The 24,241-nt window shown below is 37.2% G+C and overlaps 1 protein-coding gene across 1 annotated transcript in view; it reads right to left on the minus strand.

Annotated features, from left to right (window-relative positions):
* The window catches only part of MGAM2 (maltase-glucoamylase 2 (putative)), a 118,697-nt gene that overhangs the window by 3,805 nt on the left and 90,651 nt on the right, over positions 1–24,241 (minus strand). The window contains 3 exon segments of the mRNA XM_064372796.1: positions 3–4,964; positions 6,313–6,486; positions 16,889–16,938. Coding sequence (XP_064228866.1) covers positions 3–4,964; positions 6,313–6,486; positions 16,889–16,938 — 5,186 coding nt within the window.

A 24,241-nucleotide genomic window follows, 5' to 3' on the forward strand; every position in this document is an offset into this window, starting at 1 on the left:
TACTCCCCAGTAGTAGAATTTGTTGTTACCATATGGGAAGTTTCTAAATCTAGACCAATAGCTGTTATTGTGTCTGAGGCTGTTGTGATATTTGAAACAGAAATGTGTGTGGTGTTACCTGTAACACTGTTAGAGTTGTCTGCATCAGTAATATTTACTGCATGTCCTGTACTATTTATAGCACTGGTGATGGGAATAACTGTGGTACTTGAAATGTAAGTGTTTGTAAAGGCTGTATCAGAAGTAGTCATTAAATTTGTAGTTTTTGTGTTGAAAATATGTGTAGCTATAGTGGTACTATGTACTGTAATGGCACTTGCAGTAGTTTTGGTAGTAGATGTAACATCTGCAGTGTTTATATGTGAAGAAGTGGCAGAGTCTTCAGTACTAGTAATTATTGTGTCTGAAGTAGTAGAAAAAGTATTCAAAATAGGAATAGTTGTGATGCTAACATTAACAGTCATGGGAGTACCTGTAACACCTGGTATTATACTGGTAATGTTTGCATTGGTGGTACTTGGTGTAGTAGTATCTCCAGTGTCTGTGGAGGTGGTATTTAAAGCATAACTAGGGGTATCTGGAGGATAGGTAGTGGTGGTATTTGTGATAAGTGCAGTTGGAAACACGTCACCTGTGGTGGTAGCACCAGGTGTGCCTATATGAGGTAAAGTTGAAATTACAGTTTCTATAGAAGTAGTATTTGTCATCATAGTAGCTGCAGCAACTCCTGTAGTTGTATTTGTGTTTCCCTCAGTGGTGATATTTATAATATTTGTAGTAACTAAATCCATTATAGGGGCTGTAGTGCTGGCAGTAGTAGTATCAATGATGCCTAGACTAGGAAGATTTGTAGGAGATAATGATGTGTGGCTTAAGCCTAGAGTTGTAGTAGTAGCAGAATGGGGAGCAGTGAACTGTGTGATGTGTGTAGTGAATTTGTCTGTGTAAGTAACTGTTGTATCTGGATTCATGGTATTATCTTTGGTGCTGGTAGTAGCAACTGTAGCATCCATTATCATGGTACTTTTTGTATCAAGAGTGTTGAAAATAATGGTGTTTGCATTTGGAGGGGTAGTAAAATTAGTAATTTTATCAGTAGTGAATGTATTACTTGTTGGAAATATGCTCAAAATAGGAGTAGTAGAGCTAGGAATAGAAGTAAGAGTGTGGGTAGGAGTGGTGGGAGAAGTTTGGTAATAAGTAGTTATGCCAGGAATAGTATTTTTACCTGTACTAGTAGCATCAGTACTTGGAGAAGGAGTAGTCACAATAGGAACAATATTACCAGAAGAAGTAGTTGATATGGAAATACTATTGCTAGTTCTATTACCAGCAGACATTGTAGGTAAAAGGGAATTTGTCACAGAAGCTTCATTATTTGTGCTAGCAACATCAGTATTTGTAGGAGAAGTAGTTACCATAACAGTAGTGTTCGTAGCATTAGTACTTTCAGAGGAAGAAGTGGTCATAACAGAAAAACTATTACCAGTAGTATCAACACCAGTATTTGCAAGAGAAGGAATAGTAGTAATTGGCACAGTATCATCAGTACTTGTATACGAGATAGTGGTTATATTAGCAACATTAGTAGTAGTGCTAGCATTAGTAGTACTTGTTTGAAAAGGAGTACTTATATTATAAATAGTAGTATTAGTGCTAACATCAGTAGTACTTGTTAGAGAAGGAGTAGTGGCAATAAGTACAGTAGTACTAATGGTGGCATCAGCTGTACTTGTCAGAGAAGGAGTCATTGAAATGGAAACAGTAGCTATAGTACTCACAGTAGTACTACTTGTGGGAGAAGGCAGAGTGGTATCAGAAACAGTATTACTAGTGTTAGCATCAGCAGTATTTGTAAGGGAAGGTGTGGTTGTAATAGGAACAGTAGCAACAGTGCTAGCACTAGTAGTACTTACAGGAAAAGGAGCAGTTGTATCAGGAACAGTAGTACTAGTTGTAACATCAATAGCACTTGTGGCAAAAGGTGTGGTTGTGATAGGAGCAGTAACGCTAGTGCTAGCACTAGTAGTACTTGTAGGGAAAGAAGCAGTTGTATCTGGAACAGTAGTACTAGTTGTAACACCAACAGTACTTGTTGCAAATGGGGTGGTTGTGATAGGAACAGAAACACTAGTGCTGGCACTAGTAGTACTTGTAAGGAAAGGAGAAGTTGTATTGGGAACAGTACTACTAGTTGTAACACCAACAGTACTTGTTGCAAAAGGGGTGATTGTGATAGGAACAGAAACACTAGTGCTGGCACTAGTAGTACTTGTAAGGAAAAGAGAAGTTGCATTGGGAACAGTAGTACTAGTTGTAACACCAACAGTACTTGTTGCAAAAGGGGTGGTTGTGATAGGAACAGTAACACTAGTGCTGGCACTAGTAGTACTTGTAGGGAAAGAAGCAGTTGTATCTGGAACAGTAGTACTAGTTGTAACACCAACAGTACTTGTTGCAAAAGGGGTGATTGTGATAGGAACAGTAATGTTAGTGCTGGCACTAGTAGTACTTGTAGGGAAAGGAGCAGTTGTATCAGGAATAGTACTAGTTGTAACACCAACAGTACTTGTTTCAAAAGGGGTGGTTGTGATAGGAACAGTAACACTAGTGCTGGCACTAGTAGTACTTGTAGGGAAAGGAGCAGTTGTATCAGGAATAGTACTAGTTGTAACACCAACAGTACTTGTTGCAAAAGGGGTGATTGTGATAGGAACAGAAACACTAGTGCTGGCACTAGTAGTACTTGAAAGGAAAGGAGAAGTTGTATTGGGAACAGTACTACTAGTTGTAACACCAACAGTACTTGTTGCAAAAGGGGTGGTTGGGATAGGAACAGAAACACTAGTGCTGGCACTAGTAGTACTTGTAAGGAAAAGAGAAGTTGCATTGGGAACAGTAGTACTAGTTGTAACACCAACAGTACTTGTTGCAAAAGGGGTGGTTGTGATAGGAACAGTAACGCTAGTGCTAGCACTAGTAGTACTTGTAGGGAAAGAAGCAGTTGTATCTGGAACAGTAGTACTAGTTGTAACACCAACAGTACTTGTTGCAAAAGGGGTGATTGTGATAGGAACAGAAACACTAGTGCTGGCACTAGTAGTACTTGTAAGGAAAGGAGAAGTTGTATTGGGAACAGTAGTACTAGTTGTAACACCAACAGTACTTGTTGCAAAAGGGGTGGTTGTGATAGGAACAGTAATGTTAGTGCTGGCACTAGTAGTACTTGAAAGGAAAGGAGAAGTTGTATTGGGAACAGTACTACTAGTTGTAACACCAACAGTACTTGTTGCAAAAGGGGTGGTTGGGATAGGAACAGAAACACTAGTGCTGGCACTAGTAGTACTTGTAGGGAAAGGAGCAGTTGTATCTGGAACAGTAGTACTAGTTGTAACACCAACAGTACTTGTTGCAAAAGGGGTGGTTGTGATAGGAACAGAAACACTAGTGCTGGCACTAGTAGTACTTGAAAGGAAAGGAGAAGTTGTATTGGGAACAGTAGTACTAGTTGTAACACCAACAGTACTTGTTGCAAAAGGGGTGGTTGGGATAGGAACAGTAACGCTAGTGCTAGCACTAGTAGTACTTGTAGGGAAAGAAGCAGTTGTATCTGGAACAGTAGTACTAGTTGTAACACCAACAGTACTTGTTGCAAAAGGGGTGATTGTGATAGGAACAGAAACACTAGTGCTGGCACTAGTAGTACTTGTAGGGAAAGGAGCAGTTGTATCTGGAACAGTAGTACTAGTTGTAACACCAACAGTACTTGTTGCAAAAGGGGTGGTTGTGATAGGAACAGAAACACTAGTGCTGGCACTAGTAGTACTTGAAAGGAAAGGAGAAGTTGTATTGGGAACAGTACTACTAGTTGTAACACCAACAGTACTTGTTGCAAAAGGGGTGGTTGGGATAGGAACAGAAACACTAGTGCTGGCACTAGTAGTACTTGTAAGGAAAAGAGAAGTTGCATTGGGAACAGTAGTACTAGTTGTAACACCAACAGTACTTGTTGCAAAAGGGGTGATTGTGATAGGAACAGAAACACTAGTGCTGGCACTAGTAGTACTTGAAAGGAAAGGAGAAGTTGTATTGGGAACAGTAGTACTAGTTGTAACACCAACAGTACTTGTTGCAAAAGGGGTGGTTGGGATAGGAACAGAAACACTAGTGCTGGCACTAGTAGTACTTGTAGGGAAAGGAGCAGTTGTATCTGGAACAGTAGTACTAGTTGTAACACCAACAGTACTTGTTGCAAAAGGGGTGGTTGGGATAGGAACAGTAACACTAGTGCTGGCACTAGTAGTACTTGTAGGGAAAGGAACAGTTGTATCAGGAATAGTACTAGTTCTAACACCAACAGTACTTGTTTCAAAAGGGGTGGTTGGGATAGGAACAGTAATGTTAGTGCTGGCACTAGTAGTACTTGTAGGGAAAGGAGAAGTTGTATTGTGAACAGTAGTACTAGTTGTAACACCAACAGTACTTGTTGCAAAAGGGGTGGTTGGGATAGGAACAGTAACACTAGTGCTGGCACTAGTAGTACTTGTAGGGAAAGGAGCAGTTGTATCAGGAATAGTACTAGTTGTAACACCAACAGTACTTGTTGCAAAAGGGGTGGTTGTGATAGGAACAGTAACACTAGTGCTGGCACTAGTAGTACTTGTAGGGAAAGGAGCAGTTGTATCGGGAACAGTAGTACTAGTTTTAACACCCACAGTACTTGTTGCAAAAGGTGTGGTTGTGATAGGAGCAGTAGCAGTAGTGCCAGTGGTAGTATTTGCACTGGCAGAACCAGTGATAGTCTCAGAACTGGTAGCATTAGTAGTAGATGGAGAAGGATGAGAACTCATTGGGATGGTACTTGTCTTAGTTGGAGTAGGAAGGACAGGACCACCATGAATCCAAGTAACCTCAGTTAACTTTTCCAGGTTGATAATCTTGTCAGTCAATTGAATAGTTAGTGTCTGCCAGAAAAGAAAAGACATAAATGGGTGTTTTAGAACTTCTTAAACCTACATGTAGGTCACCTCTTAAATTACAATTTAATAAAAAATGATATATTCATTCCTTTCCAGTAATAAGATATAAACATTCCTTTTTAGGTTAGGTCACATTGATTCCAGTCAGATAAATACAGAGAGATGCTCTGTGTGCATGATCCCTATGCTGTTTCTTTTCACTTCATTTAGTGAAACCTTATTGTTTACAAATATTTGTAGCTGTGATTAAAACCAACATTTATTAAAATCTCTTTGTTTTGCCACTGGGTTTTAGTCCTCTTGACAGCAGAGTGGTTTCATGTTTTCCTCATTCCAGCAGTACAGTGTCTGGCACATAATAGGCATCAGATATGCCATAGAGTTTTTAAAAAGAGGTCTTCAAGGATTTTCTACACAATCTTAACTAGAAGCAATTACTTGCAAAGAGTAGTTTTGAACTCAATGGTCTAGGTAAAATTCTTTAAGGTAAATGCCCAGAAGAGCTTAAAGGGAGAGTATCTATTTGAGCACTCAGAGGGGCCATTTTCCAGAGTCCAAATACCATCAGGGCACCCATTTCACCTTTTAGAAAAAAAGAACTATGGTTATCCATTTTCACTTTTCTAAACTATCCATTACGGTTGCTGATTCTGTTTATGAAGTCTTATGTTCTAAAAGTGAGATACTTTTTTTTGTAGTTGCCTTTGGTAATGATTGGTATTTCATCTTCCAAAATTCTAGTTTAGTTGGTTCTAGAATCCTCAGGTAGGGCCTGCTATTTATGTCCCCCTGTTTTGTCAACCTTTTATCTTATACCACAGGTGAATATATTCACCTGATGATTACCACAGGTGAATATATTCACCTGATGATTACCACAGTTTACTGCCAATTTTCATCCACCCGTAAGATCCATCAGTTTGACCAGGGACATGAATAACTGCAGGAAGGATGGGGAAACCTTCAGCAGCTTTAGGGAATCATCCTTTCCTTTGTTTTAGGCTCTACAGCAGAAATAAGTTTTATTTTGCTAATGTGGAAGACCAACCCATCAAACCATAGCAGTCTCTTTGGTAAATACATGGAGAGGATCTCATCAGGCCAGTGATCACTGACTCCTAGGCTATACTGAAAAGACCACTAATGTTGTACATTTTACAATATGATTCAACATTTGCAGCTTTTCAGGAACATATCTATTGCACATATTTATAACCTTCTAATGTATGATAATATAACAATGATAATTTTAATTGCTAGCAAAATTACTGGTGATAATTTTGCAGAATGACAAAATTTACTTGTGATATGCTAATATTCCTTTCACACCTACCTGTTTATAAGGGTTGCTCTTGAAATTTCTCTCCATAAATTGCTGGTTGTCATAGGTGAAACTGACTTGTGTCACATAGGTAGAGTTCATACCCCAAATTCTAATATATCCAACTTTTAGTGGATTTGAGTCACTCAAATACTTATTGTGTATGGTCTGGATTTGCAAAATGTTCTATAAAGAATTTATAAAGAGAAAAAATACATAATATATTGTTGATAGACTATGATCCATATTAAACTATTAACAAACCTAAATTTACTTTTGTTATATCTGTTTGCTCTTTTTATTTATGTATTTATATTTTTATTGATACATAATAGTTATACATATTTATGGGATACATGTGATATTTTGATACATATATACCATGGGTAGTGATCAAATCAGGGTATTTAGGATATCCATCACCTCAAACATTCACCATTTTTTTTTTTAGATGGAGTCTCACTCTGTCACCCAGGCTGGAGTACAATGGCGTGGTCTCAGCTCACTGCAATCTCTGCCTCGTGGGTTCAGGCAATTCTTCCCCCTCAGCCTCCCGAGTAGCTGGGACTACAGGTGTGTGCTGCCACACTCAGCTAATTTTTGTATTTTTAGTAGAGATGGGGTTTCACTATGTTGGCCAGGCTGGTCTCGAACTCCTGACCTTGTGATCCGCCCACCTCAGTCTCACAAAGTGCTGGGATTACAGGTGTGAGCCACTGCACCTGGACACATTAATCATTTCTTTGCATTGAAACACTTCAAATCTTCTCTTCTAGCTATTTTGAAATATACCATAAATTGCTGTTAACTGTCATCACCCTACTGTGTTATCAAACACAAGAACTCAGTCCTGCTATTTAACTGTCTCTTTGTTCCCACTAACCAACCTCTCTTTACGGCCCCCACCCCTTCCCAGACTCTGCTAACTATAACTCTACTCTCTACACACCTCATGAAGACATACTTCCTGACTATCTGCTATAATAAATTTGGTAATGCTGAAAATAAGTTTATTGTACCAGCATTATGAAAGTTATTTTCCCTACATTATAAGTATTCTAATAATCATTTTGAACAGAAAATATTAGCATTGCTATCTTAGAGATAAGGAAACTGAAGCTCTGGAAAATGAAGTGAGTAGTACAAGGCAACAAGGCTAGATAACACAGGTAAAGTTGGAAGTGCAAGGTGCCCCTGTACATAGTACCGCACGAATTAATTTAGAGTGAGCAAAGAAGTGAGGCAAACGGTCCCTAGACTAAGGACAGTGTGCAAGAAACACAGGAAGTTAACCAAGTCATGAATTGTGTAAGTGGTAATACAGAGGCTATAACAACATGATATAAATAATGAGGTGGTAAATGATGAAAGCCCAAGTGAAAATCACAGTGGTTATTTTCATGGGTGTGAAGAGAGGAAAAATTACATGGGAGGAAGAGGATCAAAGGAGAACTTAGGAAGGACATGTAACTTCAGAACTCCTGGAAGGATGGGAAGGATTTATTGTGATACAGGAAATAGCGGTACAGGGACACACTGAACAAAGGCACATTCATTGAGGAGTGCAAGGACAACCATAGCTGGTGCTGAGTAAACAGAGACATGAGGCCAGGTAGGTATGGAAGGTAAGATTCTGAAGATTCTATGCAACAAATCAAGGAGATAGTTGTAGTAGAGTGAAGCTATGCATTTCTCAATTATGATGGCTGCGGTAAGAATAGAAAAAAGAACCCTATTCAATTGGCATTAAGGATGAACAAGACTTTCGCTACTGGGCAGGCAGAAACAAGGGAAAAATCAAGAAAAAAGATATAGCTCAAAATAAATGGGTTCTAAAGCTACTTCTTATTGATTTGAGAGAGTTAATTTTAAATTCCCTGGAATTTTGCAAGCCAGTTGATGCTTGAAATTGGTTAAGATGGTGGGAGTAGCTACACTACAGAAATTAGCAAATGCTACAAATCATCTCCCACCGCTACAAGCTGGTTCACCAGCCAGGAAACCATTGATAATAGTTATCCCCAGGAAAAGTTGGGAACTTTCTTTCATTTCAGGCCCCTTATTCTTAAGGAAAAAAAATCTATCAAACAACACAGAAATAAGAATTAATTTATCAGAAAAATGAAATTTTGGAATTAGAAGTTATTAAAGGGCAATGTAATGTCTTACAAGTTTTTTTTAAAAACACAGATTAAACAGGGTGCCTTTCCTAATTTGCATAATAGCAGTAGAAATAGCACTAAAATTCAGGACTTCCATATCAATAGCTTCATTAAATTAATATTTGAGAGGAAAAATATGTAGAGTCTTCAACTCAACTGCTCAATTTAAGAGCAGAGAATATACACATTTATTAGTATACAAAGTCTTGCAGTTAGTTTCAGAGGGACAAATGCAGGATGGAACAACATGACATGATAATCATGTCTGTGAGAACAATTTGAATGTCTAAGCTGACCACGAGATTTATATGTGCCAAACATCTGATACATGTGTTAAAAATTACACAATGTAATAACAGAAGAAAAATATAGAATCTAGTAAAAAGAGGTAGTAGGCAATATGGAAGCCCATGCTGTCTTATAGAAATATAATGGAAATTATATATGTTGTTTAATATTTTCTAGTCACATTTTTTTTAAAAAGTGAATAGAAAAAGGATAATTTCAAAATATATTTTATTTACATGATATAGCAAAACGTTATTATTACTTTTTTTAATATAAAAATACTCATAAGATATTTTTGAATTTTTTTTTCATTATGCTTTAAGTTCTGGGATACACATGCAGAACGTGCAGGTTTGTTACATAGGCATACATGTGCCATGGTAGTTTGCTGCACCTATCAACCTGTCAGCTATTTTAGGTATTTCTCTTAATGCTATCCTTCCTCTTGCCCTCCACCCTCTGACAGACCCTGGTGTGTGATGTTCCCTGCCCTGTGCCCATATAGTCTCATTGTTCAACTCCCACTTATGATTGAGAACATGCAGTGTTTGGTTTTCTGTTCCTGCGTTAATTTGCTGAGAATGATGGTTTCCAGCTTCATCCATGTCCCTGCAAAGGACATGAACTCATTTTTTTAATGACTGCATAATATTCCATGGTGTATATGTGCCACATTTTCTTTTATCCAGTCTAACACTGATGGGCATTTGGGTTGGTTCCAAGTCTTTGCTATTGTGAAATCTGTGCATGTGTCTTTATAATAGAATGATTTATAATTCTTCGGGTATATACCCAATAATGGGATTGCTGGGTCAAATAGTATTTCTAGTTCTAGATCCCTGAGTAATTTCCACACTGTCTACCACAATGGTTAAACTAATTTACACTCCCACCAACAGTGTAAAAGCATTTCTATTTCTCCACATCTTCTCCAGCATCTGTTGTTTCCTGACCTTTTAATGATCACCATTCTAACTGGCATAAGATGGTATCTTCATTGTGGTTTTGATTTGCATTTCTCTAATGACCAGTGATGCTCAACTTTTTTTCATGTGTTTGTTGGCTGCATAAATATCTTCTTTTGAAAAGTGTCTATTCATATCCTTCACCCACTTTTCAATGTGTTTTTTTTTCTTGTAAAATTGTTTAAGTTCCTTGTGGATTCTGGATACTAGCCCTTTGTCAATGGATAGATTGCAAAACTGTTCTCCCATTCTGTAGGTTGCCTGTTTACTCTGATGATAGTTTATTTTGCTGTGCAGAAGCTCTTTGGTTTAATTAGATCCCATTTGTCTATTTTGGCTTTTGTTGCTATTGCTTTTTGTGTTTTAGTCATGAAGTCTTTGCCCATGCCTATGTCTTGAATGGATTTGCCTAGGTTTCTTTTAGGTTTTTTATGGTTTTAGGTCTTACATTTAAATCTTTAATCCATCTTAATTTTTGTATAAGGTGTAAGGAAGTGGTCCAGTTTCAGTTTTCAGCATGTGGCTAGCCAGTTTTCCCAACACGATTTATTAAATAGGGAATCCTTTCCCCATTGCTTGTTTTTGTCAGGTTTGTCAAAGATCAGATGGTTGTAAATGTGTGGTGTTATTTCTGAGGTCTCTTTTCTGTTCCATTGGTCTATATATCTGCAGTAGATTGTAGTAGATATATCTGTAGTATATATCTGTAGTAGATTGTTATAATTCTGTGAAGAAAATCAATGGCAGCTGATGGGGATAACATTGAATCTATAAATTACTTTTGATAGTATAGCCATTTTCATGATATTGATTCTTCCTATCCATGGGCATGGAATGTTTTTTCATTTGTTTGTGTCCTCTCTTATTTCCTTGAGCAGTGGTTTGTAGTTCTCCTTGAAGAGGTCCTCGACATCCCTTGTAAGATGTATTCCTAGTTATTTTAGTCTCTTCATAGCAATTATGAATGGGAGTTTGCTCATGATTTGGCTCTCTATTATAGGTGTGTAGGAATGCTTGTGGTTTTTGCACATTGACTTTGTATTGTGAGACTTTGCTGAAGTTGTTTATCAGATTAAGGAGTTTTTGGGCTGAGACAATGGGGTTTTCTAAATATAAAACTATGCCCTCAGCAACTGCAATTTGACTTTCTCCCTTCCTATCTTCCTATCTGAATACTCTATTTCTTTCTCTTATCTGATTGCCCTGGTCAGGACTTCCAATACTATGTTGAATAGGAGTGGTGAGAAAGGGCATCCTTGTCTTGTGCCAGTTTTCTAAGGGTATGCTTCCAGCTTTTGTCCATTCAGTAAGATATTGGCTGTGGGTTTGTCATAAACAGCTCTTATTATTTTGAGGTTTGTTCCAGCAATACATAGTTTATTGAGTGTTTTTAGCATGAAGAGATGTTGAATTTTATCAAAGGCCTTTTCTGCATCTATTGAGATAATCATGTGGTTTTTGTCATTGGTTATGCTTATGTGATGGATTACATTTATCAATTTGCATATGTTGAACCAGCCTTGCATCTCAGGAATGAAGCTAACTTGATTGTCATGGATAAGCTTTTTAATGTGCTGCTGGATTCAGTTTTCCAGTATTTTATTGAAGATTTTCACATCAATATTCATCAGGGATACTGGCCTGAAAATTTCTTTTTTTTGCTGTGTCTCTGCCAGGTTTTGGTATCAGGATGATGCTGGCCTCATAAAATGAGTTAGGGAGGAGTCCCTCTTTTTCTGTTGTTTGGAATAGTTTCAGAAGGAATGGCACCAGCTCCTCTTTGTACCTCTGGTAGAATTCAGCTGTGAATCTGTCTGGTCCTGGTCTTTTTTTGATTGGTAGGCTGCTAATTACTGCCTCAATTTCAGAACTTGTTTTGATCTTTTCAGGGATTTGACTTCTTCCTGCTTTAGTCTTGGGAGTGTGTATGTGCCCAGGAATTTATCCATTTCTTCTAGATTTTCTAGTTTGTTTGCATAGAGGTGTTCATAGTATTCACTGATGGTAGTTTGTATTTCTGTGGGATCAGTGGTGATCTCTCCTTTATCATTTTTTATTGTGTCTATTTGATTCTTCTGTGTTTTCCTCTTTATTAATCTGGCCAATGGTCTATCTATCTATTTTATTCAAAAAACCTGCTCCTGGATTCACTGATTTTTTTTGAAGGGTTTTTCATGTCTCTTTCTCCTTCAATTCTGTTTTGATCTTAGTTATATCTTGTCTTCTGCTAGCTTTTGAATTTGTTTGCTCTTGCTTCTCTAGTTCTTTTAACAGTCGATTTTAGATCTTTTCTGTTTTCTCCTGTGGGCATTTAGTGCTATAAATTTTCTTCTAAACATTGCTTTAGCTGTGTCCCAGAGATTCTAGTAGGTTGTGTCCTCGTTCTCATTGGCTTCAAAGAATTTCTTTATTTCTGCCTTAACTTCGTTATTTACCCAGTAGTCATCCAGGAGCAGGTTGTTCAGTTTCCATGTAGTTGTACGGTTTTGAGTGAGTTTCTTAATCCTGAGTTCTAATTTTATTGCACTGTTGTCTGAGAGACTGTTTGTTATGATTTCCATTCTTTTGCATTTGCTGAGGAGTGTTTTACCTCCAATTATGTGGTCAATTTTAGAATAAGTGCTATGTGGTGCTGAGAAGGATGCATATTCTGTTGATTTATGGTGGAGAGTTCTGCAGATGCCTCTCAGGCCCACTTGGTCCAGAGCTGAGTTCAAGTCCTGAATATCTTTGTTAATTTTCTGTCTCATTGATCTGTTTAATATTAACACCAGGGTGTTAAAGTCTTCCACTATTATTGTGTGGGAGCCTAAGTCTCTTTGTAGGTCTCTAAGAACTTGCTTTATGAATCTGGGTGCTTCTGTATTGGATGTATATATATTTAGGATAGTTAGCTCTTCTTGTTGCATTGATCCCTTTACCATTATGTCATGCCCTTCTTTGTCTTTTTTGATCTTTGTCGGTTGAAAGTCTGTTTTAGCAGATATTAGGAATGCAACCCCTGCTTTTTTTTATTTTCTTGCTTTCCATTTGCTTGGTAAATCTTCCTCCACCCCTTTAAATTGAGCCTATATGCACCTTTGCACGTGAGATGGGTCTCCTGAATACAGCACACTGATGGGTCTTGACTCTTTATCCAATTTGCCAGTCTGTGCCTTTTAATTGGGTCATTTAGCCCACTTACATTTAAGGTTAATAGTATTATGTGTGAATTTGATCCTGTCATTATGACGCTAGCTGTTATTTTGCCCATTAGTTGATGCAGTTTCTTCATAGTGTTGATGGTCTTTACACTTTCGTTTGTTTTTGCAGTGGCTAGTAACAATTTTTCCTTTTCCATATTTAGTGCTTCCTTCAGAAGCTCTTGTAAGGCAGGCCTGGTAGTGACAAAATCCCTCAGCATTTGCTTGTCTGTAAAGGATTTTATTTCTCCTTCACTTATGAAGCTTAGTTTAGCTGGATATGAAATTCTAGGTTGAAAATTATTTTCTTTAAGAAGGTTGAATATTGACCCCCACTCTCTTCTGGCTTCTAGAGTTTCTGCAGAGAGATCCACTGTTAGTCTGATGGGCTTCCCTTTGTGGGTAACCTGACCTTTCTCTCTGGTGGCCCTTAACATTTTTTCCTTCATTTCAATCTTGGTGAATCTGATGATTATGTGTCTTGGGGTTGATCTTCTCGAGGAGTATCTTTGTGGTATTCTCTGTATTTCCTGAATTTGAATGTTGGCCTGTCTTGCTAGGTTGGCACAGTTCTCCTCGGGTGTGTTTTCCAACTTGGTTCCATTATCTCCATCACTTTCAGGTACACCAATCTAATGTAGGTTTGTCTTTTCACACAGTCCCATATTTCTTACATGCCTTGTTCATTATTTTCATTCTTTTTTCTCTAATCGTGTCTTCATACTTTATTTCATTAAGTTGATTTTAATCTCTGATATCCTTTCTTCTGCTTGATCAATTTGGCTATTGATATTTGTGTATGCTTCACAAAGTTCTCATGCTGTGCTTTTCAGCTTTGTCAGGCCATTTATGTTCTTCTCTAAACTGGTTATTCTAGTTAGCAATTCCTCTAACCTTTTATCAAGGTTCTTAGCTTCCTTGCATTGGGTTAGAACATGCTCCTTCAGTGGAGTTTGTTATTGCCCACTTTCTGAAGCCTACTTCTGTCAATTTGTCAAACTCATTCTCCATCCTGTTTTGTTCCCTTGCTGGAGAGGAGCTGTGATCCTTTGGAGGAGAAGAGGCATTCTGGTCTTTGGAATTTTCAGCTTTTTTATGCCAGATTTTCCTCATCTTCCTGGATTTATCTACCTTTGGTCTTTGCTGTTGGTAACCTTCAGATGGAGTTTTTGCATGGTCGTCCTTTTTGTTGATGTTGAGGCTATTGTTTTCTCTTTGTTAGTTTTCCTTCTAATAGTCAGGCCCCTCTTCTGCAGGTCTGCTGGAGTTTGCTGGAAGTCCACTTCAGACCTTGTTTGCCTGAGTATCACCAGCAGAGACTGCAGAACGGAAAAGAATTCTGCCTTATCCTTCCTCTGGAAGCTTTGTCCCAGAGGAGCTACCACCAGATGCCAGCCAGAGCTCTCCTGTATGAGGTATCTGTCAACCCCTGCTGGGAGGTGTCTCCCCATCAGGAGGCATGGGGTCAGGGACCCACTTAAGGAAGCAGTCTGTTCCTTAGCAGAGCTCGAGCACTGTTCTGGGAGATCCACTGCTCTCTTCAGAGCCAGCAGGCAGGAATGTTTAGGTCTGCTGAAGCTGTGCCCACAGCTACTCCCTCCCCCAGGTTCTCTGTCCAGGGAGATGAGAGTTTTATCTGTAAGCCCCTGACTGGGGCTGCTGCCTTTCTTTCATAGATGCCCTACCCAGAGAGGAGAAAGGTAGAGAGGCAGTTTGGCTACACTGGCTTTGTGGTACTGTGGTGGACTCTGCCCAGTCCGAATTTCCCAGTAGCTTAGTTTACCCTGTGATGGAAAAACCGCCTACTCAAGCCTCAGTAATGGCAGACTCCCCTCCCTCCACCAAGATCGAGCATCACAGGTCGATTTCAGACTGCTGTGCTAGCAGCGAGAATTTGAAGCCAGTGGATTTTAGCTTGCTGGGCTCTATAAGGGTGGGATCTGCTGAGCTAGATCACTTGCCTCCCTGGCTTCAGCCCCCTTTCCATGGGGGTGAACAGTTCTGTCTCACTGGCATTCCAGGCACCACTGGGGTATGAAAAACAACTCCTGCAAGCAGCTGGGTGTCTGTCCAAAAGGCTGCACAATTTTGTGCTTGAAACCTAGGGCCCTTGTGGTGTAGGCACCCAAGGGAATCTCCTGGTCTGTGGGTTGTGAAGACCATGGGAAAAGCATAGTATCTGAGCCATATAGCACCATGACTCACTGCACGGTCCCTGACAGCTTCCCTTGACTAGGGCAGGGAGTTCCCCGAGCCCTGAATTTCCCAGGTGAGGCAGTGCCCCACACTGCTTTGGCTTGCCCTCCGTGGGCTGCACCCACTGTCTAATCAGTCCCAATGAGATGAACTGGGTACCTCAATTGGAAATGCAGAAATCACTGCCGTCTGAATTGTTCTCACTGAGAGCTGTACACCAGAGCTGTTCCTATTCAGCCATCTTGCCCAGGAAGCCCATAAATAATTTTTGAATTTTTTTTTTTTTTTTTTGAAACGGAGTCTTGCTCTGTCACCAGGCTGGAGTGCAGTGGTGTAATCTTGGCTCACTGCAACCTCTGCTTCCTGGGTTCAAGCGATTCTTCTGCCTCAGCCTCCTGAGTAGCTGGGACCACAGGCGTGTGCCACCACGCCCTGCTAATTTTTTTGTATTTTTAGTAGAGACAGGGTTTCACTGTGTTGGCCAGGATGGTCTCAATCTCTTGACCTTGTGATCCGCCTGCCTCATTTTTGAATTTTTTAAAGCTAACTTTTGAATATTTCACATTAGGCTGGTCACATTTCAAGTGTTCAATAGCCATACATGGCTAGTGCCTATCATACTGGATAGGACAGCTCTAAAATATGCTCTCAATTCTGATGTTTTAAAAGAAATCTAGGTTAACTGGATTCTAAACAGAATAATCAGATCTGGAAGCCAGTATAAGCAGGAAATAGAGAAAACATGAAGTTAGCCTGGTGATACGTATTTCTAAGAAGACAAAAGGAATAACTGAGAGACATCTTCGAATATGTGAATTGCTGTTATAGAAGAAAAATAGACTTGTGCTATACTACTCCTTAAAATGACTACATAAAAAGAGACAAGCAGAATCCAGGTTTGACCTAGAATGATCCTTCTCATACTCTAATTAAAATTATACAGATTATCCATGGGATCATTTAACATGCAAGGTGCATTGTTTACATCACTGTCAAGAATGATTCAGCCCTTACAAATCCATACCCCTTTCCATGTACTTTTGCAATGCCCTCCCACTGCAGTTGAGGCATTCTGTCCCTCTTCTGTCTCTGGGCTTGACCATGCGACTTTGCATTGCTAATGGAAAATTAGTCAACTCGATACAAAAAAAAAAAAGATTTTAAAATGAACTAAGGGATTTCCACTTTTATTTTTATTTTAGCCCTCTTCCATAATTATGAAGAAGCCATACCTAGACCTTCCCACAAGGCCATCTTAGATCATATGAGAATCAGCTGACCCCCCAGATATGTGAATACAGCCAAGATTATCTAAACAGCCCAATAGATCCAAGACTGACTTGGCAAAGATCAGCCAAGACCAGGCCCATATCCTCTGAACCCTGCAAGATCAGGAGCTAAGTAAGTGCTTATTGTTAGATACCACTGAGGTTTTAAGGTCGTCTTTTATGCATCGTTGCATAATAAATAGCTTATATAGCATTTTTCTTTCAAAATTTATGAGCCAGAAAATTTCTCATCTTTGGAAAACATGTTATACATTTAAGTCCCCATTTTTTTCTCCAGCATTATATGAATTCCAAGTTTCTTTTCATAGAGATGGTATAAAACTGGCAAAAAAAGGATTTTCTTACTTTTCTTCCTTATTTTAATGACAATGGACCTGGATTATAAAAGTAAAGGCAAGAAGAACCTCCTATTAAGATGTGGGATATTACATTTACATAGTTAACTGTAATGTTTAATCTGCAGACAACTGGGAAAAGATTTATAAATTGTAGTAAATTAGTCTTACCTGAGCTGCTATAAAGTTTGCCAAAAAATAATTTCCATTTTCATAGGTATCTGCAAACAAGGAAAAGAAAAGAATAAACATCTACCAGTTGCTTCAATTGCAGCAAATAATCTTGTGCACAGTCAGAAAATATCTCAATAGGGTCACAATTAGTGATGATTGTCACCTCTCTGGGGAGTACTGAACATAGTGGCTAAGGGACTATTTCACTGCATGTTAGTGTTGGGATGTGCAAATGGAAATGGGTACCTTGCCGTGGAGGTCAGAAGGTTACAAATGTGAGAGAATCTGGATTGAATTAAGGAAGATTACATAGCTGAAGTGTAGAGACTACTGTTGAGTTATTCTCTGTGACTACTACCAAGCACGTAGTCATGGGAGTTCACGTAGCTATGATGTTAAAGGCTATGATGATAAAGCAGAGGTGAGTGGTTAGGAATTTAGGCTCCCAATTTAGACATGGATTGAAATCCCAACTCTTGCACAGTTGTGCAACCTCAGACAATTTACTTAACATTTTATCATCTATAGAATGGAGACAGTAGTACCTAGTTAATGGCAGTAAGGTACATAACATTATGCTTGTGCAGAATAAGTGCTTAAAATCGGTTGCTCACTGCCATAGAAGTCATAATCATCTTCACCTTCACCATTCTTCTCTCCCTACTCTTAGTTCATCCTCCCACAGTGCTCCAGATTCCAAGCATTTCTGCCACTGTAGAATTCACTCCATTACTTTTTCCCTATACCTTCTCTACGTTTTCAAGCTACCATTATGCTCCAGAGTACTCTGTTCTGACAAAACTTTTACTTCCTTCTATTTATGTCAAGCTACCATCACGTTTCCTTTTTATTACCATATATCTTAAAAAGGTGGCCTTTACTTGTCATGTCTGTGTACCCAACTCATAATTTTATCTTACATCTTCTAAACTCCAGCTCCTGTGTTTCCTTTTTCCATGGAATTTGACCCTTTCTAAGTCACCAGTGACATAGTATATAAAATCTAAATATCTCCTCAGATTAGACCACTTTGCCCACACTCCTTTGATACTCCATTCTCCATTGAAATACTCCTTACTTGATGTCTCCTCCCCATATGGTTCCTATAACTCCCCATTTCTTAAAAGTCAGTTTCACTTCATGTTCTGTTCTTGGCCCTTCTCAACATTCCAACTCTTGCCAGTATTCCAACATATTCTCTCTTGAACCAACTAACTCTCTATGTGTTCTAAATTTCTTCCACTTTTATGGAAACAATTATACAATCCATATTTTAAAGTTTAGTCTTGGCTATAAAATGTAACCTGGGCAAACACTACAGCCTCTTCTAGCAGTTAATAAAAAAATTGTAAAGAAAGGGATTCTGTTAACATGTTTTTTAAAGATTATCTTTGACCTAGTCATTATATCACCTTATGTGAGGAAAAGTTAAATAAATAGTTCCAAGTCTGTTAACAGAAACTTTGAGTTACACTTATACTTACACTGTGTCTTAGTAGTTTAAATTTGAATTTCTAAGCCCATTTGATTTTTAGAAAGGTAAAAAGCTTCTGTGTAAAAGTTTAAAAGTTCAAAAGTTTCAGGTACTATTAATTTTTAACTTTAAGACTAAAATATACTATAATAGAAAGTTAAAATTTGTAGGAAATGGCTTTGTTCCCTTAAATTTTTGAAGCATATTGCTCATAGGGGGTTGATTTTGCATACTAATTGTGGTGTTATTAACCTACTATGACATCACTCATCTACTCCTAATTAGCTAAACCTATGTCAAAGGACTCTCTATGTTCTCTTAAAACACTGATCCTCAATTAACAGTAATTTTACCTCTTTGGGGACATTTTACAATACAATACTTAGAAATCATGTAGTTATCTTGAAGATGTATGCTTTTGACATCAAGTGAGGAGAGGGCAGGGATGCTCCTAAACATCTATAATAACCAGCCCAGCCACCACTACAAAATAATTACTTAGCCCAAAATGTTAATATTGCTGAGGTTGAGAAAACCTGCTTTAAAATAAGACCCATTTTTGAAAAAGAAGAATAAAATTGAAGAACTCACACTTCCTGATTTTAAAACCTACTACAAATCCACTGTAATCAAGACAGTGCAGGTCTGACATAAGAACAGATATATAGATTAATGCAACAGAATTGAAAATTCAGAAATAAATTCTCACAGTAATGGTCTATTGACTTTTTAACAAAAATTCCAAAATAATTCAATGAGAAAATAATAGTCTTTTCACAAATGCTTCTGGGACAACTGGAATCCACATACAAAATAAAGAAGTTAGACCCCTGCCTCACACCATATTCAAAAATTAACTCAAAAAGAATCAAAGACCTAAATGTAAGAGCTAAAACTATAAAACTCTTAAAAGAAAACCAAACAGCAAATACTTGAGACTTTGCAATGGGCCATGGTTTCTTAGATATAACACCAAAAGCACACTAAACAAATAGAAAAAAAAAAAGATAAATTAGACTTCATCAAAAAGAAAAAAAAAATTAGACTTCATCAAATTGCCTCAAAAGAGGCATCTGCTAAATAAGAGAAAATATTTGAAAATCATGCATCAGATAGGGAAATTTTATCTAAATTCTGTAAACACTATGATTAAATAATAAAGACTATAATTTTAAAATGTGCAAAGAAAATGAATAGTCATTTCTCTGAAGAAAATGTACACATGGGTAATAAGTACATGTAAAGATATTCAACAACATTAGTGATCAGAGAAACATAAATTAATCAAAACCACAATTAAACTACAGCTTTTTTCCCACTATAGTGACTATAATAAAAAAGATAGATAATAAATGTTGACAAGGAAGAAGGGAAATCAGAACACTCATACACTGCTGATTGGGATATAAAATAGCGCTGCCTCTATAGAAAACAGTTTGATATTTCATCAACAGTTAAACATAGAGTTACCATAAAAGCCAGAAATTCTACTCCCATGCATATATACGACACAAGAGAATTTTTAAAAGTATGTCTCTTCAGGAACTTATACTCAGATGTTCACAGCAGCATTATTTATAATAGTCAAAAAGTAGAAACAACCCAAATGTCCATCAATTGATGAATGGATATACACCAAGTACTTGTCATGATCTCACAATATAAAATAGTCTGCAGTCCCATTGGTAAGAGTGTGACTGAGATGCCAAAGTGCTGAATGTGTCTCATCATTGGCACTGACTCCTTTTATGATCATTTCTTGCTCACCTAGAAAACCCTTGATTAAACAAACATTCATCTTCCACAAAGGCTTAATTTGAGAAAAAAAAAAAAAAAAACTATGTACTTTCCCAAGAAATAAGAACATTAAAATGCATTTAATAAATACAGTTTTTTAATTTAGAATTGGCACTGTAGTATATTATGCCCTTATAAGGCTCAAGTCCTGCCACACTTTGAAATCTAGGATGTCTGGCCAACCTCCTTTTTCTGACTTCTGGATTTCTTATTGTCTTATTAACCACACTAACTTTCTTTTATTTACTTATTTATTTTAATTTTGTTTTCATAAGCTAAACATGCTAATTTTAATGTAAAGTGTCTCATATTAAATGTTTAGAATAGAATTTTATTTATTTTACATATTAATGGCACGTTTTATTTAGAATTCATGTGCCAGGAATGTTTTATGTACGTTAAATCATTTTATTCTCATAAAATTACAATATAGGTGTATGTTGTACATACTAAAGAAGAAGAAATAGAGAAAATGAAATAAGTAGTTTTCCAGAAGACATACAACTAGAAAGTTACTGAGATGGTATTCAAACCTAGATCTATTTAATTTCAGAATATCACATGCCTCTCCATAGTTTCTTATCAGATAATGTTAAAAAGAAAGTCCAAAGACTGAACTGAGTTCTGAAGAGAGAAGTTGTCTAATTCCTTCATATTTCTTTAGCAAGTTTTCACCCATAAATAGATAATCAAATTACTTGAAAAAATCTCTCATATATTATATTAAGTGAATATAGGGTTATACTATATTATTCATAAACTGTTAGGAGAAATTTAAAATATTATTTAAAATACCATCAAAAGCTTAAAAATACTTAGGACATATTTAACAAAATATGTACAAGACCCATAAACTGAAAATTATAAAACATTGCTAAGAGCAATTAAAGAAGATCTAAGTAAATGGTGATTATATATAGATAGGTAGGTAAGTAGACAACAGAAAGAGACAGAGAAAAGAAGAGATGACAAATATCTAAAAATTGGTCTTAAGAATAAAAGCAATTCCAGTCAAAATTCCAGAAGGTGATCTTGTTGTTAAAAATTGACAAGCTGATTTTAAAACCTGTGTGAAATACAAAACAGCTAAAATAACCAATGCAATTTAAAAAAAAGAAGAACATGAAGAGTATTTCCTTCTAGGATTTTTATAGTTTGAGGTCTTACATTTAAATCTTTAATCCATCTCAAGTTAATTTTTGTATACAGTGAAAGGTAAGGGTTCATTTTCATTCTTCTGCATATGGCTAGCCAGTTGTCCTGGCACCATTTGTTAAAGAGTCTTTCCCCACTGCTTGTTTCTGTCAGCTTTGTCAAAGATCAGATGGTTGTAGGTGTGAGGCTTTATTTCTGGACTTTCTATACTGTTCTATTGATATGTGTCTGTTTTTATACCAGTACTGTGCATGCTGTTTTGGTTACTGTAGCCTTATAATACAGCCTGAAGTTGGGTAGTGTGATACCTCTGGCTTTGTTCTTTTTGCTTAGGATTGCTTTGTCTATTCGAGCTCTTTTTCTGGTTCCTTAGGAATTTTTCAATAGTTTTTTTTCCTAATTCTGTGAAAAATGATGTTGCTAGTTTTATAAGAATAGTGTTGAATCTATATATTGCTTTGGTTCTTTGAATCCATGAGCATGGAATGTTTTTTCCATTTATTTGTGTTTTGCCTGATTTCTCGACATTGGTTTTGGCAAAATTGTTGGCGAAGTCCCCAAAAGCAATTACAACAAAAACAAAAATTGGCAAGTTGGACTTAAAGAGCTTCTTTACAGCGAAAGAAACTATCAACAGAATAGGCAAGCTACAGATTGAGAGAAAATATTCACAAGCTATATATCCAACAAAGGTCTAACATCCAGATTCTATAAGAAATTTAAACAAATCAAGAAGCAAAAATCAAATAACCCCCACACATGGGCACAGGGAGGGGAACATCACACACTGGGGTCTGTTGGGGGCGGGAAGCTAGGGGTGGGACAGCAGGGGGCCAGGAGGTTGGGGAGGTATAACACTGGGAGAAATGCCTGATATAGGTGATGGGAACATGGAGACAGCAAACCATCATGGCATGTGTGTACCTATGCAAGAATCCTGCAAGATCTGCACAGGTACCCCAGAACTTAAAGTACAATAAAAATAAAATAAATAAATGTAATAAAAAATAATTTTTAAAAATAGGCAAAGGACATGAACAGACACTCCTCAAAAGAAGACAAGTAAGTGGCCAATAAACGTGAAAATGTTTATCATCACCAATCATTAGAGAAATGCAAATCAAAACTACTATTATTAAGAGGTCAAATAATAACGTATGCTTGCAAGGCTGCAGAGAAAAGGAAATACTTAAACAACACTTAAACACCGTTGGTTAAAATGTAAGTTAGTTCAGCAGCTGTGGAAAGTAGTCCGGAGATTTATCAAAGAAGTTAAAACAGGACTACTATTCAACCCAGCAATCCCACTACTTGATAGATACCCAAAGGAAAATAAATCATTCTACTGAAAGGACCCATGCACTCGTATGTTCCTCACAGTGCTATTTGCAATTGCAAAGACATGGAATCAACCCAGGTGCCTATCAACAAAGAATTGGATAAAGAAAAAGTGGTACATATATACCATGAAATACTACAACAGCCCGTAAAAAAGATTGAAATCATGTCCTATGCAGCAGGATGGATGCAGCTGGAGGCCACAATCTTAAAATTAACACAGAAAAGAAAGCCAATTAATGCATTTTCTTACTTATAAGTGGGAGCTAAACACAGTATGTATGAACATAAAGATGGGAACAATAGACACTGCAGGCTACTATGGGGGTAACAAGGAATGGGGGACATGAGTTGAGAAACTACTCATTAGTTACTATGTTCACTACCTGGGTGATGGGATCCATACCCCAAACCTCAGCATCATACAATATATCCATGTAACAGACCTGCACATTTACTCTGGATCTAAAATAAAAGTTGAAATTATAAAAATAAATTATAAAAAGAAAAATAAAAAGAGGAACAAAGTAGGATAAGTTATCCAACCTAGTTCTATCACCAACTATAAAGCTATGTTAGTCAAGACAGTATGGTATTGGCTTAAGGAAAATAGATCATATAAATCAATGAAACAGAATAAATAATCAAAAATAAACACCCTCTCAACCATAACCTACTGTTATTCGACAAAAGTGACAAGATAATAAAATAGGGAAAAGACTGTACTTTCAAAAATGTGGTGCTGGACCAATTGGATAAATATATGAGAAAAAATGGAACGTTGGCATACGCATATACATACATACATAAAAATTTCATGAAAAATAGATGATGGTCTTCAGTATGAAAGGTAAAACTTTAAAACTTTCAAAAATAAAAAGAGCCTACATACCCAAAGCAAGACTAAGCAAAAAGAACAAATCTGGAAGTATCACATTACCTTACTTCAAACCAATCTATAAGGCCATAGTCACCAAAATAGCATGGTACTAACATAACAACAGGCACATAGACCAATAGAACAAAACAGAGAACCCAAAAATAAACCCAAATACTTACAGCCAACTGATCTTTGACAAAGCAAATGAAAACATAAAGTGGGGAAAGGTCACCCTATAGAACAAATGGTGCCAATTGACAAGCCACATGTAGAAAAATGAAACTGGATCCTCATCTCTAACCTCATACAAAAATAAAATCAAGATGGATCAAGGACTTAAATCTAAGACCTGAAACTATCACAATTCTAGAAGATAACTTCAGAAAAACTGTTCTAGACATGGGCTTAGGCAAAGACTTGATGACCAAGAGCCCAAAAGCAAATGCAACAAAAACAAAGATAAATAGGTGGGACTTAATTAAACTAAAGAGCTTCTGCACAGCAAAAGGAACAGTCAGCAGAGTAAACAGACAACCCATGAAGTGAGAGAAAATCCACAATCAAACATCAGACAAAGGACTAATATCCAGAACCTACAAGGAACTCAAATAAATTAGTAAGAAAAAAACAAACAATTGCATCAAAAAGTGGGTTAAAGACATGAATAGACAATTTTCAGATTTACAAATGGCCAAGAAACATATGA

The sequence above is a fragment of the Aotus nancymaae genome, unplaced genomic scaffold (genome assembly GCF_030222135.1).
Source record: "Aotus nancymaae isolate 86718 unplaced genomic scaffold, 86718_ANA_hifiasm-v0.15.2.pri h1tg000002l, whole genome shotgun sequence".
Classification (NCBI taxonomy): Eukaryota; Metazoa; Chordata; class Mammalia; order Primates; family Aotidae; genus Aotus; species Aotus nancymaae.